This window comes from Periplaneta americana, chromosome 3 (assembly GCF_040183065.1).
Source record: "Periplaneta americana isolate PAMFEO1 chromosome 3, P.americana_PAMFEO1_priV1, whole genome shotgun sequence".
Taxonomy (NCBI): domain Eukaryota; kingdom Metazoa; phylum Arthropoda; class Insecta; order Blattodea; family Blattidae; genus Periplaneta; species Periplaneta americana.
The window spans coordinates 86,401,083-86,421,138 of NC_091119.1; the positions used below are offsets into that span (position 1 = coordinate 86,401,083).

Consider the following 20,056-nt stretch of genomic DNA (forward strand, 5'->3'; position numbering starts at 1 on the left):
GTAATTTGCCTTGTTTCATTCTCCTCCACCCACCCCTGCAGTATGTACCTATAATTGTGGAACACCCTTTATATACCGGATGGACCATTGAAGTTGATAATGCGAAAGATCTTTAAAAAAAGTTTTAGAATGAAATATTTGAAATACAATTTAATTGAGTTTAAAGGGGAAAGCAAACTACGTTATGGTGTACTTGAAGTACGTTTTCAAGGTCAATCTATTATTTACAGGGAAGGCCATAGTTTTATTTTTTAAATCTAATTCCTCGCACAAAAATAAACATAAGTTTTGAGCAATCCAAAAACTCTACTCGACACTGGCTCAGTTTTTCCCTTTATATCCACATAACTCAAGTGGGCTGACAATACGTCAAGTCCACCTGAGGTATATGGATATAAAGGGAAAAATTGAGCCGGTGTCGAGCACAGTTCCTGGACTGCTCAATCGGTAGAGCGTTGGCGCGCTCAGTCAAAGCTCTCGGGTTCGATACCCAGCCCCGCAACAACTTTTATCTTGACATTATTCAAGTCAGCTTCACAGGGAGCTATACCTGAAAGCCGGATTTGCAAACATAACTTTTATTTCTGAATCTCATTCCTCTTACAAAAGTAAACCATGTTTGTATAAAACATTTTTCAATTTAGCTCGTAGTTCCACAGATATTTGAAAAATAAACATTGATAAAAGGAATTCTATGCTATTGGTCACCCGTATGCGCACCCTCCATATTCGTTAAAAATTTGTATAGTTGCATACTTAATTTATTTCATTTTTCTAATACTAATTTAGTTGTTTATCAGTTTTTACTTATGAAATTATCTCAACGAGAAAATTATCAATATAGTCATGACTTCAGAAAACATGTAGGAACGTGCATGTACTAATACTGAGAGAGAAGTACTCTTATATACGCATCAATCATTTCTTCAGAGAATTGGAAAGTTCACTGAGGTTAAAGGTTATCACTTTGAGCAATTATTTGAAAAAATATAATTGAATGTTGCTTTTCTTGTTCTTATAGAAGAGACTGTTCAGTAATCTTTATATGAAACCACGAGTCAAAGTCAAGATAGGAGAAGAAATGTCAGAAAAAAGCGAAATAGGGAGAGGAGTACGTCAAGGATGCCCTTTATCGCCTACCCTGTTCAACTATTTTCAGAACATGGGAGGAGTGACAGTAGCAGGAAGAAGAATAAAGTGCATAAGATTCGCTGATGATATGGCGTTGTTAGAAGAAGAGGAGATGATACTAAGGGATATGCTACTGGAGCTGAATGACAGCTGTGAGCGGTATGGAATGAAGATAAATGCCAACAAAACGAAGACCATGGTCATAGGAAGAAAAGTAAAGAAGGTAAACTTGCGAATTCTAAATGAGGCAATAGAGCAAGTGGGAAGCTTCAAATACTATAAGCAGTAACATGAGCTGCTGCCAAGAAGTCGAAAGGAAAATAGCAATGGCAAAGGAAGCTTTTAACAGAAAAAGGAGCATCTTCTACCAAGCTCTGGAGAAAGAACTCAGGAAGAGACTAGTGAAATGCTTTGTGTGGAATATAGCATTATATGGGACAGAAACATGGACATTACGACGAAGTGAAGAGAAGCGAATAGAAGCATTTCAATGTGGATATGGAGAAGGATGGAGCGTGTGAAATGGACAGACAGAATAAGAAATGGAGCTGTGTTGGAAAGAATGAGTGAAGAAAGTATGATGTTGAAACTGATCAGGAAGAGGAAAAGGATTTGGTGGGCCACTGGTTGAGAAGAAACTGCTTACTAAAGAAAGCACTGAAAGGAAAGGTGAACAGGAGAACAGTTCGGGGCAGAAGAAGATATCAAATGATAGACGACATTAAGATATATAGATCATATGCGGAGACTACGAGGAAAGCAGAAAATAGGGAAGACTGGAGATGCTGGGTTTGCAGTGAAAGATCTGCCCTTGGGAGAATACTATGAATGAATGAATGAATGAAAAATTAGATGCTTAGCCTATGAAATGTGTGATTTTTAATAGTGTTTTATTTTTAAAGTGTTCGTGAAGCTACACACTAAATTAAAAAATGGAATATACAAAGCTTTATTTTTGTACGAAGAATAAAAAATAAAAACTATAAACTTCCGCTAAAAAAATAAAGTGCCTTCAAATGAACTTGATAAAGGTTCCTCAAAATACAACATAAATAATGCAATTTGCTCTCCTCCTTAAAGTCAATCAATCCTTATTTTAAACATTTCTATATAAAACGCTTCCATTTTTTTTTTTTTTTTTTTTTTTTTTTTTTTTTTTTTTTTTTAGAACTTTCGAATTAAGAATTTAAAAGGTCCAAGGTGTGAGTTTATTTCTTTTTTTTTTATTTCTTTACTTTATTTCTTTTTTTTTATTTCTTTACTTCTTTACTTATTCAATTGTTTATTTATTTATCTACTTGTTTCTTTATTTAGTCTTTCCTTTATTTATTTACTCATTTACTCGTTTTTTTCTCTTGTACGAAGTAGGGACCCGAAGGCTTACACTGCAGCCTGAAGCTTATTGTGCTTATCACTCCTATTCTGTGAATGATTGGGTAGCTGAACGACCGCGCTCTTGTACAAGTACAGCAAGCCGCACCGTGAACTGAACCCGGGCTATGGTATAATGATATGTGAATTAATGATGGCGAAAGTTACCCAGCAATTCTGCTTCAATTGGCTAAGAGAAAACCCCGGAAAAAAATCCCAATCAGGTAACTTGTTCCAATTAGGATCTGAACCCAGGCCCACTCGTTTCACGGTCAGATACGCGAACCGTTACTCTACAACGGTGGCCCAGTTACTCATTATTATTCATTTATTTACAGTATATGCAACGGAAATAGGAACTAACTTGTGAGGACACATTGTAACTTATATGTAAGTTATGATTTTTCTCATAAAATGGATTTGGTTAGCTATTCTTTCGCATCAGGATGCTTGATCAAATTGCCTCAAACCTGCGGCACAATGTTTGAACACTAAAGTTGTTTCGCAATATCAATCTATGATTCTATTGTGGGGGGAGGGGGGAAACTATAGCCAGCAGGTGAAAAACTGAGAGCTACAACTCAAATCTGCTAGCAACGATTTTGTAGCTTTTCACAGGCAGCGATATCGCACCGTCATTTAAAAGATAAAAGTAAACTATACTATTTTATTTTATTTAAAATAATATTTTAAGCAATAAGAAAGTACAGTATAAACTTGTGGTTTTATTCGTATTATTTCCAAATCAGTTATCACTAAAGCGGTGTATGTTTTACCTAATTGTAAGATTTGTTTATTTTTATAGTAAAATTATAGGCCTACCTGAAACAGTTATTTTCGCACTTTATTTGATACTTAATTCTCTAAAACAAAATAAATAGACCTAGTGTCCCGTGCCGTAGCGTCGTGGTCTTATGCCGAGGCCACACTGAGTACTATCCTCGCTACGTTCGCAAGCTCTCTTTAGTCGCAGTTGGAATGACCAGACGAGCTGCGTGTCGTACGCGATGTTCGCTATCTTAGCTGCGTCGCGGAGTGTTTGATTCTCGGCATTCAGGTTGCAACCATCATCTTCACAACTTGTGTTTTCTGTGTATTTTCATTTGGATAAACGGGTACATATTGTAAGTAGGTATGAGCAGTTAATGCTTGTGGAACAAAGCCCTAGATCATATTTCTAAAATTTATTGCATGCAGTAGTAGTAGTAGTAGTAGTAGTAGTAGTAGTAGTAGTCGTGGTGGTGGTTGTAGTTGTAGTAGTGGTAGTAGTATCATTTGAGGATTATTTGTGAGTTTAATGACACTCGCACGTCAGCCACTAGGCTTATTGTGTTACCCCATAACCTTTCATAGAGGTTCCAGTTCTGGGCTCTTACCAAGCTCCAGGACTTTCATCCGTATGTAAGGATCTTCCACCAACACACCCCACTTCTCCCTCATTTCATTTATCATCTGCAATAGTTACAAATAGACTGGGGTGAAATCTTGGGAGCAATACGGGTTTCCGTAGCCTACTGCACAATGGAGAGGTTCCAAGTATTTGTAATACTGCATATAAATCCCCATAACAATACGCAAATATATTTCTATCTCACTTTCATCTGAGCCTAAGACTAAATAATATATGAGGGTGGATCGGAAAGTGATGCACAATAATTTTTTTTTTCTGCGTTGGTATTGCGGCTGGGATGTTGACATTTACAGAGATATAGTTTGAAATTTTCACTGCAGAAACAATTTGTTTGGAATGTGGAGCTCTAGTTAGAGTAGCGTGAACTACGCAACAAAGATGGCACACATGTTACTGCCGTCAACTTGTGAAGAGCAGCTAAGTGTTCTGCGATTTTTGTAGGCTAAAGAACATAACCCGAGTGAAATTCACAGGGGCATGTGTGGCGTGTACGGGGACGACTATATGTACCATAGCAACATCTTCAAGCGGTGCGCATTCTTCGCAGACGGCCGTGAGAACTTTTATGATTCGCCAAGTTCCGGGCGGCCGATAATAGCTGCAACCCAGTGGAATGTCACAGGCATTGAGGCGGCAATTTTGAACGACCGGCGGATCCAACTGCGAACCTTATCTCACATTTCAACATTTCATATGGTGCGGTGTACGATATTGTGCATGACACATTGAAATTTCATAAAGTTAGTGCCTGCTGGGTGCCTGAGAACCTGACAGACGACCACAAGAGCCAGCGAATGATGACATGCTTGGACCACTTAAGGCGTTACACTGCAGAAGGGCATGACTTTCTGAAAGGAATTGTCAGTGGTGATGAGTCCTGAGCATACCACTACACGCCCGAAACAAATAAGGCCTCTATGGAATGGAAACATGCTGCTTCCCCAGTAAAGAAAAATTCAAAGTGACGCTATCTGCTAAGAAAGTGCATGTGACCGTGTTCTGGGATAGGCAAGATGTTTTGTTGGTGGACTCTGCTAAACATGATGCCCTTCGTGACAAACGCCGTAATATTAATGCTGATGATGTCAAACTTCATGACAATGCTCGTCCCCATGTTGCGACTTCTGTTCGTGAGAAAATCAACACATTTGGTTGAGAGGTGCTCTAGCAATCACCATACAGTCCAGACCTTGCACCGTCGGATTTTCATCTGTTTTGTCCCATGAAGAAATTTCTGGCCAGCCATCGCTTTGCGACCGATGCAGAAGTGCAATCAACTGTCCGCCGAAGGTTATACTCCAATCGAACGGACTTTTATGAAGAGGGTATTCTGAAACTGGCACCACGATGGGAGAAATGTGTTGAGAAACTTGGCGTCTATGTAGGAAAGTAGGTAGAAGATGTGAGTTCATTTGTGTATTTTTTTTATTTTTGTTTACCTATTAAACTTTTTTTTTAAATTATTGTGCGTTACTTTCCGATCCACCATCGTATATAAATAAATAAATAAATAATGGACCTGGCTCTTAAGGGCTGAGGAAGAATGGCTCACCTGTCAGCAACGGTTCACAAATGAGTCATTTCACGTCAAATCGCACAAAATTATACAAATTTTGACCTTCATATTTCTGATTGCGTTTATATTTTTTTTACCAACTCTATGTGTCTAATAAACCAATAAGTGTATTTTTATTTCTTCCTAAGTCCACATGTTTTTAAAATATTGCATGTTAAAATTCGTTAAAAATGTCGCACAATCCAACTTTTAAAGCGTCATATTTCCGAGGATATTTATGTTAAAATTTTTTTTGAAAAATGCATTTAAAAGCTTAAAGTACTGTCTTTTGTTAAATATTTACTAACTAATTTTAATATAATTGTTACAAATATTTTTTTATGATTCAATTTTTAAAAGTTAGATATCAATGTGAAATAGCCGTATTAAAAATCTAAAAAAATGCCTACTAGGTGCACTGAAGTATTCTTAATAATTCCAGAAAAAATCACAATGGGATCTCCAATAGTTTAATGGAAATTTAATTACTTACGACGCAATGTGTAGCGGTCGGTGCAGCAGCAGTGGACGGGAAGCGTTGAAGCGCGCTTGGAGGTTTATCGGCGCTGGATGATCGACTGAACGTTGCAAGATTACACACAGTAGGGATCAAGTCACTCGAGAAAACATTGCTAATTTACTTATTATGTTATCCTCAAATATTTGTACATTATGCTTTTTAAACGTTTGTTTTCATTCACACTACACTTTAAATTTTCATTCGCCTACCTTCTTTCTTGAAAGAAAATTGTTTTACTAGGCCTAAATCTTCAGTTTTTGACAACGGAATGAAAGAATGTAATTTTAATGTACCAGTTATTGGTTTTAGATTGTGGTATCTGGCCTGCAAATTTTCAGTGTGGTTTTTATGCTTATTCAATGGGCAAAATATGACACTTTAGAAATGTTTTTTGTGACCAATCAAACAGTTTTTTTTTGTTAATGTTGTTTTATAGGATCTTGTATAGCCTGCTCTCGTTGCAAGTCTTTTAACAGTTCCTCCAATGCCACCACATGGACTTTTACCATGCGACGTTGCAAAGAAGTGTCATTCAGCAATAATTCCATAATCGTCTTCATGTAAGCAATTATTTTTAAAATTCTTTTTGTTTTTGTATTGTTAACTTGATCCATCGGAAAAGTTAATTAATTTTTTTCATATCGTTGAATACTTGCTTTAAGAAGTTGATTGCTTCGGATTGAAAACAATGAAAGGAATCGGTGTCATGTTTCATGCTTTCTGAGATGACGACAATATTTTTGTGACGAATTTCTGTATCTTCTTTGAAATATACTACGAAAGGATGTATTGTGTCTTGACATTTTTTCCAATGCACACCTTGTACTCAATCTTGTATTACAAATGAATAATTTTCAGAAAAGTCTGCAATAGGCCTAACTGTGTAATTTTAAGTTGTACATTTTCTTTGCATTCCGTCAAAAATAAAATATGGCGACTTTTGAAGGGATGACGATGCATCTTCTACATGAAAAACTTTACTTGCTTGGAAGCCTTTTATTTTTTTAAACTTTTCACGGGGGTATCGTTTTCGTTGTAGTTTTCTTTTCTTGGTAGAGGATTCTATTGACATCAAACTCTTGTTTAATTCCTCAATATTGGTGATTTCTAGCACTGTATCCATAGATCTGCTAGAATAAGAACTGGGATAATCACTCTCTCTGCCCGCACTTTTATTTGATTCATGTTTACTAACATCACAAGAACTACCGGCTTCACATATAATTTCATCTGACCTATCTGGAAGTTGATAGATTTTTTACGGGACGAATCACATATTCGCACATTCAAAGACTCCTTTAAATTGAGCTTTATCAATAAATCGCGACTTATGCGTCTTAGTGTTTTCTTTTTAAAAGCGTGATTAGAAAGGTCAAATGGATTTAAACACTTGTTATATATTACGCGTTCTTTACTTTCACTGATGTATAGAAGTCACATCACTCCGTGAAAATCAAACCCTGACTGATTATTTCTCTCTTCTATATTTTGTCTCCTGCCATCTGTTTACTGCCATAAAGTTTACTGCCTTACCCAGCCTTGCTATCTTTAAACACTTCGCTATATTACAGTATAGCCTAAACATACAGCATTGTGAAGGGCTCCCCCTCTTAGCTGTTCTGACAATAATAAGAAAACTTTAGATATGATATTTACTGTTCCTTAAGGTATTAATCATTTGATGAATGAATGCATTTCTTTCGTAGTGTTGCGAGATCAGATATTACATGCAACGGAGGATTTCGTAAAAATTGCCGCCGACAGCCTTCTAGTCTATCAATGGCTGCAAGTAGTACATTAGCTGGGAATTGCGAGCGCGTGCATGTCTCCGGAAAATATATTGTTATAAATGTATGTGTGGAGATCCCACATTTCTAAATGCAGTAGTTTACAGATAATACATCAGGGAACAAGTCTATAATTTTTTCAGATTTTTAACTTCGCTATTTAATATAGTAATTATGCTTTGAAAAAGAAATGATTAAAAAAATACGCCAAATTTTAAATGTATTAGTGATAGGCCTAAAGTAATAAAAAGTGTTGTATTTAGTCTTTAAAATGCGGCAAACCGCAAATCTCAATTATTTGTAGACACAGAGTTCCAAGTGAGTTTATGTAACAGTGCGCGCATAACTTGCGTAATTTCAGATAGTCATAACTACACAAATAATTAATAATTGTGAAAATAAAACAATACGGGTCTCTTTATTTGATGTCTAGAATTCATGAAAAAAAATTCGACCATTTCCGAGAAGGTAGTGTTTTATGGCTGTGCGATTTGACGTGGAATGACTCAAATACCACCCAGGCCATCTGCCGGACTGGAACAAACATCGCATATAGGACGAACAATTGGCCAATGTAACCTGAAGTACATGTATCTATTTCGGGTACGGTCCTCGATGAGCAAGCCAAGTCTTTGTATACATGTAGTATCCAAAATCGTTAATTTTATTATTATGCGTCAGAAGAGAATATTAGTTGAAGATTATTCAAAGCAGCTTTTGGATTTTTTTGGCATCAACATATCCATAGAAATTATTATTGATTATATTTTAACTTCTCTCAGGGGTAGTAGGCTTGTGACATGTAGCACGTATGGGCGAATCCAGAAATGCATAAACCGGTAGAGTGTTTGTTAGGAGACAGGAGGGGAAAAAAACTTTTGGGGAGGCCGAGACATAGATGGAAGGATATTATTAAAATGGATTTGAGGGAGGTGGGATATGATGGTAGGGACTGGATTAATCATGCTCAGGATAGGGACCTATGGCGGACTTATGTGAGGGTGGCAATGAACCTCCGGATTCTCTAAAAGCCTTAAGTAAGAGGTAGTAGGCCTGTGCGACCTTCTCATATTTCCTTCCCTTTTCTGTATAGATGTTTTAGGAAGCTTTCATTAGTAGTCTTGAAAGTTTAAGTTCATCAAATCTGGTTTGTTATTTATGCCAGTCCTATCTTGATAGTAAAGGTGTTGCACACCAATGGTTTCACTCATATCTCATAGATAGGAAACAGAAAGTTGAAATCAATACAACTATGAAATCTGCATCGACATGGGGAACTATTAATAATGAAATTCCTCAAGGATCAATATTAGGCCCCCTACTTTTTCTAGTGTTTATAAATGATCTTGCCCCCCTAATAAGAGATGTAGGTCATCCCATATTATTTGCAGATGACACAATTATAGTAATTACAGCCAATAACTCCAACACATTCCAATCTTCAACAGAGGAAATTCTCTTCAAAATATATGACTGGTTCTCAGTCAATAAATTAGTATTAAATTGTAACAAAACTAACATAATTCAATTTAAATCCTGTCCAAATTCAACGTCGCAAATTTCTAGCGCAATAATTAATAATAGATCCCTATTAGAAACAACAACAACCAAATTTCTTGGCTTAAAAATCGATAATGTGTTAAATTGGAAAAATCATATTAAAGAAATTACCCCCAAACTACATTCAGCTTGTTTTGCTATTAGATCTATGCAAAAGAAAGTATATATCAATACCTTAAAAACATATACTTTGCATACTTCCACTCGGTAATGAGTTTTGGAATAATATTCTGGGGAAATTCCACAGATAGTAACAATATATTTCTATTACAAAAAAGAGTAATTAGAATAATAGTAGGTGCCAAATCTAGGGAATCGTGTAGGACTATTTTCAAAAAACTACAAATAATACCCATGGCTTGTCAGTATATCTTTTCATTAATAATCTTCCTCGTATGTAATCATGAAAACTTTGTAACTAATACACGTCAAAAAAAAAATGATTTTCATACTCCATCGGCAAGTCTATCGTGCTATCAAAAAGGAGTGAGTTATATGGCAGTAAAAATTTTTAATAGCCTCCCTATCGATATAAAAAATGAAACTCAAAACATAAAATTATTTAAGGCCAAATTAAAGAAGTACCTAATTTCTCACGCCTTCTATTCTGTAGGTGAATTCATGACATTCAATAACACTTCATGAAATTGATACTAAAACTGTGTGTTGTACTAGTAGACTATATTGTAAATCTCGTTTGTATATATTTCATCTAGACTGTGACTATAAATTAAGATTTTATAATAGTATTAAGTTTTTTGACTTGTTCCATATTCTAGCCGTAAGCATATATGAATACCATGGAATGTTAATAAATACAATACAATACAATCCCAGAATGTCTTTGTGGCACGTTTGATAGCATGATGCTTAATGTTTTTTTGCCATGTGACTTTCATCAAACCTCAATCAATACCAAGAGCTTGATGCATAATGATCGCAACATTATCAACATGGCTGAGAAAGAAAGAAAAAGACGTAAGTATAAGTAACTCAGATCCATTTATCATCTCACAATCTTAATCCGTTGGCGGAATTGTACGTATTATGTTTCAATTGTAGGATTTAAGTAAGCGTAATGCTCTATCATGCACCACAGAGTTAATGGTCGGAGCAGTTGAAAACACGATAAGATTGGTAGATTAGATCTGGAGGTGGATAGGTTTAGTCCAGAGCACGCCAGCCCATTGTGTCAACACCTTTAATTGAGTTGCGTTTTTCCATAGGTTTGTAGGAGTTTCAAAAACCTTCACAATGAAGGTGCGAACTGATTTTTTTCTATTTTCTCGAGTCAAGCAGCACAAACTTCCAAAATACCACATTGCCCGTAGATACATTCGTCCACAAAGCAAGAAACTTGAACAAAGAAACGAAGACCAGTAATTGTTTGGAGCCATCTCATTCACGAACAGAATTGTTTTACACATTGTCATAATCTGTGGCATGGGACCCTCTCCCGGTTTTACTCCCCTTTCGAAGAATACTAGCAGATCAGCACTTGTAAATGGCAAAAAAAAAATGTTACCATTGGACTACCGACAACAATACTGTCACGATAAATCTTTCGTACAAGCAATTTAAGAGAGAGATGTCTTTATCGTACGTGTCAATTGTTTCTATTTGGTGAGGGTGGCGAACGTACGAAAAATTGAAAAACGAAGAGTTTGAAGACTATTCACACTAATTCGAACGATTTTACAAATTCATGGCAATGACCTGAAAAGAGTTACTGACTTCCAAAATAGTAACCAACTATTTATATGTAACATAAGGTTGATAGTATGAACTGCAATAGAAATAGGTTAATTAGACATTGGGTAATCTCAATTGCCCTTCAAATTCTTATTTAAACCAATGTTAAAAATTCACAATGAATAAGAATTTTCGGAGTTTACATGTGGACAATTCGAAGTCAAGACTTCATTGATTTCAGAAAAAATATGTCCAATATGGAGTCTAAAGAAAGTGCGAAAACTATTCGTGGAAATCTTAGTTATTAATGATTCCAAGAATTCAAATTTTATTCTTGAACTTCGTAGCGATCGACAGGTTGTGGAACAAAACATAGTCTTATTACTGTTAATAGATATCGTACAACTGACCCCAGGTAAGAGCAACTGACGGGATACCCAATGGTGTTGGTTACAGGTGTGATGTCCCTCTCCCCCTTGTCCATTAGTCAATAAGTTAGAAGAAATCAAATTTGTGAAAATCTTCATTGGGCCTATTGTGTGCATCGTCGTTTGTTACTGACTCTTCTGCATTCACAATGTCGACGCATGCAGCATACATAAACTCAGTGCCAGCAAAGAAACTCAAAGTGTTTTCTCATATTATTGTACCGTTATCTAATTTCTGTGTGGCTATGGAGAAAACAGGACAACAGTTAAAATAAAGTCCACTGCATATCCATTATTCATTAGCAGGGAACGGATTTATATGGACTAAAAATATATGAAATATGTAAATATATATGTAGTTATTTTTACCAAAATATGGAATTAAATATGGATTTTTACCAAAATATGGAATTAAATATGGACTTAAAATTATAAAAAAATGACTATGTACGTTAAATATTGGTACATTTTAATCAAACTAAACAAAAAATATAATGGACGTACCTTATCTTCCAATGTAGTTTCAACAAAACACAATTTTTATTGTCTGTTACCATGACAATAGGTTACAAACATTTCTTTCAAGTGCTGAAAAGTGAATCTTCTTCTATTGTCTCTGAGGATAGATTTATACTGACTAAAAGAGCGTTCGACGTCACAAGAAGTAACTGGTACATAATTCAATTTCACAATGTCTGCTGGGGATAAGTCCAAGTTAATCTTCACTGTTGATTCACCACTCATCACAGCAACAACCTTTTGTAGTTCTTCATATCCAGGGTTTTTTGAAAGTACAGTGTCCACCTTAGCTCTTACTGCATCTGCAACTTTACCTCTACCACGATTCAGTTGTTCCACAGTACTATTTATAATTTCAAAACTTTCAGATAGTGAAAGGTGCCTATTTTGGAGACTTTTGAGCGTTTTTATGATGCATGAAAATGTATGCTGAATGTGAGCTAAGTCATTCTTCACACTTATGTCACAGGTAACTGTTTTCGCAGTATCAATTGAGACTGCATCTTCAGAGTCCAATGCAAGGAGAACATTGTTAATAGAGTCTATATGTTCGGCATAATATTCAACTGCTTCTAGCCATGTACCCCATCTAGTTAAAATTGGCTTTGGTGGCAATGGAATTTCAGGGTACATTTCTTTCAACACGTTAACTCTACTGGGAGCTTTGAGAAATACTTTTTTCACTGATGAAATCAACAAATCTACTTTAGGGAAATTGTCTCTGACCACTTCTGCCACACGATGAAATGCATGCGCCACACAAGTAAAATGAGTCAATTTAGGATATACAACAGATAATGCTTGTCCAGGTTTGACCATATAAGGGGCAGCATCGCTAATAAAGAATAACACATTATCGTACATAATACCCTTTGGCCACAGGATACCCATAGCTTCGTTGAACAGTTTAACTATAGTTTTGTTATTGCACTTTTCTAGAACATCACAATGTAAAAGAATTCGTTCAGAATATTGTTCACTTAACAAACCGATAACTACATTACCAACAAGTCTACCTTCTTTGTCGGGAGTCTCATCAATGGAAACCCAAATTGAACTATCTTTAATTTCATCTCTTATCTTCTGTATTGTCTCATCGTAGATGGATGGAGCATACGTCTTCCTAAGTGTTGACTCATCCGGGATTGTATGTTGAGTATATTTTTCAAGGAATTCCCTGAAGACCTTATTCTTTAGTTTGTAGAGAGGAATATCAGCAGAGATGAGAGAACGGCACAGGTCGATGTTAAACTCAGATCTTACATTCGATGTTGTTGGTTGTGTTAAAAACAATTGTCTCTGCTTGGAATTTAGTTGTTTGTTGGCCTGATGTTTACTAGTTGTAATGTGTTGTTGCACCAGGAACTTTTGTGTAGATGATACTGCACACTGACACAAATTACAAAATAATATTTTATTGTCAGTTGATAAACCATCTTCTTTAAATTCTGAAATGTAACTTGTTAGTTTTGATTTTAAATTGACTGAATGACGTACTTTTGGCATATTTACCGTCTTTATAGTATGATTTACAAAACTGAACCTATGTGTACTCTGACTGGCATTTAACTGTTGAGCTGCACAACTGAAGTCTGTTAAAAATTTTAAATTAAATTAATACAGTTTTGTAACTTACTTTCCCATTGTTGATAGGACTGCTAATTTTCAAATAACTCTGATGTTAAAGGGATTACTGAACATGTGTTTAAATCTCTATTGTTGAAATGTATTTTTAAAAGTTAATGGAATTTTGTTTTGTTTTATTGTTAAACCTAATATAATATGGACTGTTTTATATGAAATATGGAAAATATATGGAAATTAACGAAAATATGTACTAAACTCTAAAATATGGAAAAATATGGAAAATAAAAGTAGGATTTTTCAACCCTACACATTGTGAAACATAAAGATAATGCAAAATATAAATTATATTAGCTTTATAAGTAAATATGTATTTACATATAAATCCTTTCCCTGTTCATTAGTAATGACTGACTGACTGACTGACTGAGTACTGGATGTGTACCGCATTTTCTTTTTTGGTGGGATATTTTACGACCCTTTATCAGCTAATATGGTTATCTAGCCTCCGAGTGAGTTGAGAGTGATAATGCTATCGAGATGAGTCCAGGGTCCAACGCCGTAAGTTACCCAGCATTTACTCTTAATGTGTTAAGGGAAAACTCCGAAAAAAACACTAACCAGGTAACTTCCCCCACCAGGATTTGAATCCAGGCTCTCTAGTTTCACGGTCAGACGTGCTAACTGTTACTCCAACGCGTTGGACGGATTGTATATTTGTTTATTGATATGAATTTCCTAGAATATAATTTGCTGGTTAATTCGAATTTATGGTATTTCGATTTTTTTCAAAACCCCCTCAGAATTCGAATTTTAAAAAATCGCTGTATTTCGATAATACAATTCATATAAGATATCAACAAAATGATTTCAGAAGAACGAACGGCATTTATAAAAAAACTGCGAAACCTATAATAGCAACATTAGACAAACAATAGCTAACTTATCTCATAATACAGTAGGCTACAACTCCAATTCTGCATAAAATCCTTCACAGAAAGAGCTCACCTATTTTAGTTCACCAAGGTTGCAGCGATACAGGCACACCATGAAAAGGCCCATAAACACGATAGTACTACAAAGTAGGCAGTGTTTTATAATGTAACATTTTGATGGTGTTGAACAGCAACCTCGTATGTCAAAGAAAAAAATGAACAAAATAAGATTTCATTCGATTTTCATTAAATAAAATTTTCTTGAAACTTATGCAAACATATCCTAAGTCAAGGCATGGATATAAACTTCACAAGAAGAAATTTAAATATCCTCTTACGTCACATATTTGTTCCTTATCAAGATATTAAAATGTTTCTTTGGTCTTCTGTAAAATTATTTTTTATATACTGTACAAAGATACGAGGTTGCTGTTCAACACCAATTTATTTTAAGGGGACATTCAACTTAAAAATTGTAGAAAATTGTCATTTTGTGTATCAGTTTTACAATATTATCTTTTTGAAGCTATTTATGTGTTTTAATCATTAAACAATTTAAAATTTAATTTCATAGAAATAAAAAAATTAATTTTTGCACTAATTTACATGATAGAACTAAATCAATAAACAGAATTCTTTCTCTCTTCATTGAGAAGTCACAGTCAAATGCACAAAGCCAAAAAATAAAAAATGATAATTGAAAGTGATATTTCAATTAATGATTGATTAAAAATTGAAATATTTTTTATTTTGAAAAGTATTCGATCTAATGAGCTGAGATTTTGCATGTTACTTCCCATGTACAGTATATATTAAACGTTTTCTCCAAATTTGAAAAAGATTGGTCAAATAGGAAGAAAGTTCCAAAATATAGTTGTGTGTCCTCTTAATACTAAACAAAAATTGCATCTTCGTAAATCATATATATAGCTTTTTTTTCTTTTATGAGCTGTAATATTTTTACGATTGAAAGAGTTCCTAACAACCTTACTCGTATAGTTTTATTCTGCTCTTAAAGAAAAATGAATAGTACTGTATTTTACAAACGACTCTGATAAAAGTCGTGCCTCCAACATGATGATTGGTGGATTTTTACATTAGGTTTCTTTATTCAGAAGTCACCCTTTCGACTTTATATGTAAGTAATTTATTCCATATTGTCTTTCAGTTTTTAGCCCAGCATGCTAAGACTTTATAAATCGCGTGGGAGCACTAATTTTGTTAATTACTTGCGATACATTTAAAGTTTTCGCCATTTTCAATTCGACTAATAACTTGCAGTTTTTATTGCACGTTTAAAGATGTCAGCTTGACAGACATATCTTTCCATCTGTGATGTGCTCGGTGCCAGTGACTGAACTGAACTGAACTGAACTGAACTGGCAACATCGTTTTTTACTACTGTAAGTCACGGTATTCTTACAATCATTCACAGAATTGGAGTTGTACTGTAGTGGAGAAAATGATACATATGAACACACACCTACATAAAGCGATGTTACATATATGCATTCATACGTGTTATAAAATCAAGAACCAAAAATATTTACATCGAAGTACAGCAGGCAATGGCTGGTCGGCCTTAGCCCTTCATGGCTATTCGCGCCACGGATCGTAGTAGTACAAATAAAACTTCCATGCATTTTTCCTTTTCTCTGAAACGAATTGTCAATAGTAAGACTGCCAGTGCACTTTTCCATTTAAATTAGTTCTAACGTGGAGATGAAATCAGGAAACACTTATATTAAGTCGAATGTACTGTATGCAAGACATATTTCGTAAATCCTAGAGTTTATATAAACAAGTCTAGTGTCCAAGAAAATTAATTTTTATTTTTATAGTCTGAAAGTATGCAAAAGGAATTCCAAAATAATTAACTTAAATTTTCAATAAGAGACTGTTTACATAACATGGTGATGTCATGATTGCTTCAGGGAAGTTGGCAATTTAAGGGTGCGACCAGTATCTAACAAAGACACAGAGCGAAACTCGGGACTCGCAGAACATCAAAGATATTGCCTATCACCAGACCAGCTGTACGAGGCCGTGGGGAGATGGGTTCGATTCAGACCGCAACACGGTGAACGCAGCCACACCTATGAACTACTGCATGCGCCTCGGCTCTTCATCACTCCGGAAAATGTGGAGGTGCTGGAAAACATCGACACCGAGCAGTACTCCACCGTCACAAATGCTACAAGTTACTACTTCAGCCTGGAGAAAACAAAAAAGCCAGGTACACAACTCCACTTCCTTCTACTCCTACTTCTATCTATTTCACCTTTCTCCCTCCCATTTCTCTTTTTTTGTCCTCATACCCATTTTTCTTCTCGTCCTTCTCTCTCCCATTTCCTGACCCAGCTGTAACTAAAAAAGAATAATCTGACGACATTTCATCACAGTGACCATCCCTTAGCCTTGATAAACAGATTAACTGCTTAACCACAATTTTGCAAGCAATTCAATATTTTTTGCAATCGAAGTCTACTTTCGTTCATAAATTATCATTTCCTTTCAACATTAATTATTTCTAAGTTTGTATAAAATAGTCACATATTCTTCATCTAATAATTTTGTTCGTACTTCTTGTTTACTTCTTGTTCCCTGTTCATTTAGTTACTCTCCTTCCACTTTCCTTATTTTCTTGTAATTCATTTTCTCCCTTTGATGCTCATTCTTCTAGTTCTTCTTGTTCCACCTGTTTTTTCTCATTCTTCTCGTTCTCTCTGTACTGCTTATTCTTCCAGTTCTTGTTCTTCCTGTATTTCTCATTCTCCTTGTTCTCCCTCTACTGCTTATTCTTCCAGTTCTTCTTCTTCCTGTATTTCTCATTCTCCTTGTTCTCCCTGTACTGCTTATTCTTCCAGTTCTTCTTCTTCCTGTATTTCTCATTCTCCTTGTTCTCCCTGTACTGCTTATTCTTCCAGTTCATGTTCTTCCTGTATTTCTCATCCTTCTTGTTCTCCCTGTACTGCTTATTCTTCCAGTTCTTCTTCTTCCTGTATTTCTCATTCTCCTTGTTCTCCCTGTACTGCTTATTCTTCCAGTTCTTGTTCTTCCTGTATTTCTCATTCTTCTTGTTTTCCCTGTACTGCTTATTCTTCCAGTTCTTGTTCTTCCTGTATTTCTCATTCTTCTTGTTCTCCCTGTACTGCTTATTCTTCCAGTTCTTGTTCTTCCTGTATTTCTCATTCTCCTTGTTCTCCCTGTACTGCTTATTCTTGCAGTTCTTGTTCTTCCTGTATTTCTCATTCTTCTTGTTCTCCCTGTACTGCTTATTCTTCCAGTTCTTGTTCTTCCTGTATTTCTCATTCTTCTTGTTCTCCCTGTACTGCTTATTCTTCCAGTTCTTGTTCTTCCTGTATTTCTCATTCTCCTTGTTCTCCCTGTACTGCTTATTCTTCCAGTTCTTGTTCTTCCTGTATTTCTCATTCTTCTTGTTCTCCCTGTACTGCTTATTCTTCCAGTTCTTGTTCTTCCTGTATTTCTCATTCTTCTTGTTCTCCCTGTACTGCTTATTCTTCCAGTTCTTGTTCTTCCTGTATTTCTCATTCTCCTTGTTCTCCCTGTACTGCTTATTCTTCCAGTTCTTGTTCTTCCTGTACTTCTCATTCTCCTTGTTCTCCCTGTACTGCTTATTCTTCCAGTTCTTGTTCTTCCTGTATTTCCCATTCTCCTTGTTCTCCCTGTACTTCTCATTAGGGTTGCCAGGTTGAACTAGCCTATCACCAAACCCGGAGATTTACGATGTCTATAAAATTAATTGTAATTACAATTATTATTACTATTATTGGACGTATTATTATTATTATTATTATTATTATTAATCATATTTAAATTGTTAAAGGATCGGTTAAAATCCAATAATGTCGGATTTAATTTGACGGATAAATTAGTATTTGAAATCGTGGGGGTGGAAAAAATATGTTTCAACAAGTTTCAATTTTAATGCAGATTTGCAGCCTTTAGGAATTTATTTCTCCGTCAAATAAAATCCAATCATGGTGAAATTTTTAGGCATGGCACAGGAAAATATGCCCTCTTAAATGCATATTAGTTAATTTTTTCAGAGCTTTACATAAAAAAGTTGTAAAATTATTAAAAATTCAGCAATAATTAAATCTTTACTATATTAAGAATAGACATAGGCCTACTTAAAATTTGTATTTCTTGGAGCTCCTTGCAGAATCCAGAAGTTTCTTGTTTTCCAAGGCTATTTTGTAGAATTTCTAACAGCTTACACTCAAGTTCATTTTAATACAAATTTTCGATTTCACTAGTTCTGTTGACATTCTGTAATTCTCATCTGTCCACAAGCCATTCATGACACTAAACACCTTTTCCATAAGCGTTACTTACTGGAATTGCTGGCACATGTCACATTATTATTAACATGTTAAGGGCCATAGATTTTTCGAAAAAAAGGTACCCAAAGTTTGCAACACCGATTTTTATCTTTGTCTTGCGATGGGCGCCTTCTCCTCTCTTGTGGGAATCATGATTGCGGCACTAAACCAGCACTGAATATATTACTCGCACGAATGATTGTCAATTTCGAGAGAGGCATTGGCGCTGTGTTATCTATCTCTTACGCAGAGTTTATACTTTAGTTCGCCTACTGGCCGCCGGCAATCATTCGTGCAACGTGTAATACAATGTGTCAAACTATCATATGGGATGGGTGAATGCTTGGTTGCTGGGGAGGCGTGGACGGCGGATTAGCGATAATTTCAGTAGTTTGTTTTGCCGTATACTGTAGTTTGACAGGTCTAATAAACCAACTTATCATAATACCCACGAGAAAGGGGGCAAATGTTTAATAAGGAATAAAAACTTTAACAAAATGAAAAAAATAATTAAAAAATCAGTGTTGTTATCAATGCATTTAAAATTGACCATTCATTGTACAATTAATTTCCGTCGAACTCGAAAGTAATTTGCAATTTCTTTGCTACGTGAACTAAATCATTATGAGAGCAAATAGATCAAGAACAGATAATTGAAAATATGTTATTGTCACTAAAATCGTACCACTTGGCTAGATGTTGCAACAATCTGTCATATACAGTGGTGAACTCTTTCATTAGTTTGTTTTTCGGCCTCTGTGAGATTTTCAAACCACATATTCACTTCAAAACAGAAAAATGAGTCCTTTTTAAGACCTTCTATTTGAGTCTTTACTCTCAACATGAATTTGTGCACCTCGGTTGAAAGCGTATTTTCACATTCTAATATTTTAATCGCCTTACAGAAAATTAGAAGTGTACAATTAACAAAATACAGAAAATATTCTGCACTGACAATGAATGTTAATTTACTTCAGCTTCTTAGGAACATACAAATTTCCAAATCAAAGGATGCGTTTCTTCTTCACCTTTTGCCAAATAATATATTTTCAAAACGCGCTACATTTTAACAAGGCGTCCAAAAGCTAATTGAAAGGACAACCATCGAACTGGAATGACGCAAAATCTGAACATAATCCTGCTGAGCAAATTCACAGAACGACCTAAGTTCCTCGACATTCTTACATGACGACGAGAAGTCGGAATATATTTTCAAG

General features: G+C 35.3%; 2 protein-coding genes across 4 annotated transcripts in view; one reads left to right on the forward strand and one right to left on the reverse strand.

The window, feature by feature from the left end:
* Nucleotides 1-20,056, reverse strand: part of r (carbamoyl-phosphate synthetase 2, aspartate transcarbamylase, and dihydroorotase rudimentary) — a 441,968-nt gene that overhangs the window by 228,086 nt on the left and 193,826 nt on the right. The gene's annotated exons all lie outside the window — the stretch shown is intronic.
* LOC138696231 (uncharacterized) overlaps nt 1-20,056 on the forward strand; it is a 90,261-nt gene that overhangs the window by 47,446 nt on the left and 22,759 nt on the right. The window contains exon 2 of one of the 2 annotated variants that reach the window (XM_069820903.1): nt 16,428-16,729. The exons of the other annotated variant lie outside the window; for it this stretch is intronic. Within the exon in view, the coding sequence (XP_069677004.1) occupies nt 16,428-16,729 (302 nt within the window). The remainder of the gene's footprint in view (nt 1-16,427; nt 16,730-20,056) is intronic. 2 annotated transcript variants of the gene reach the window in all.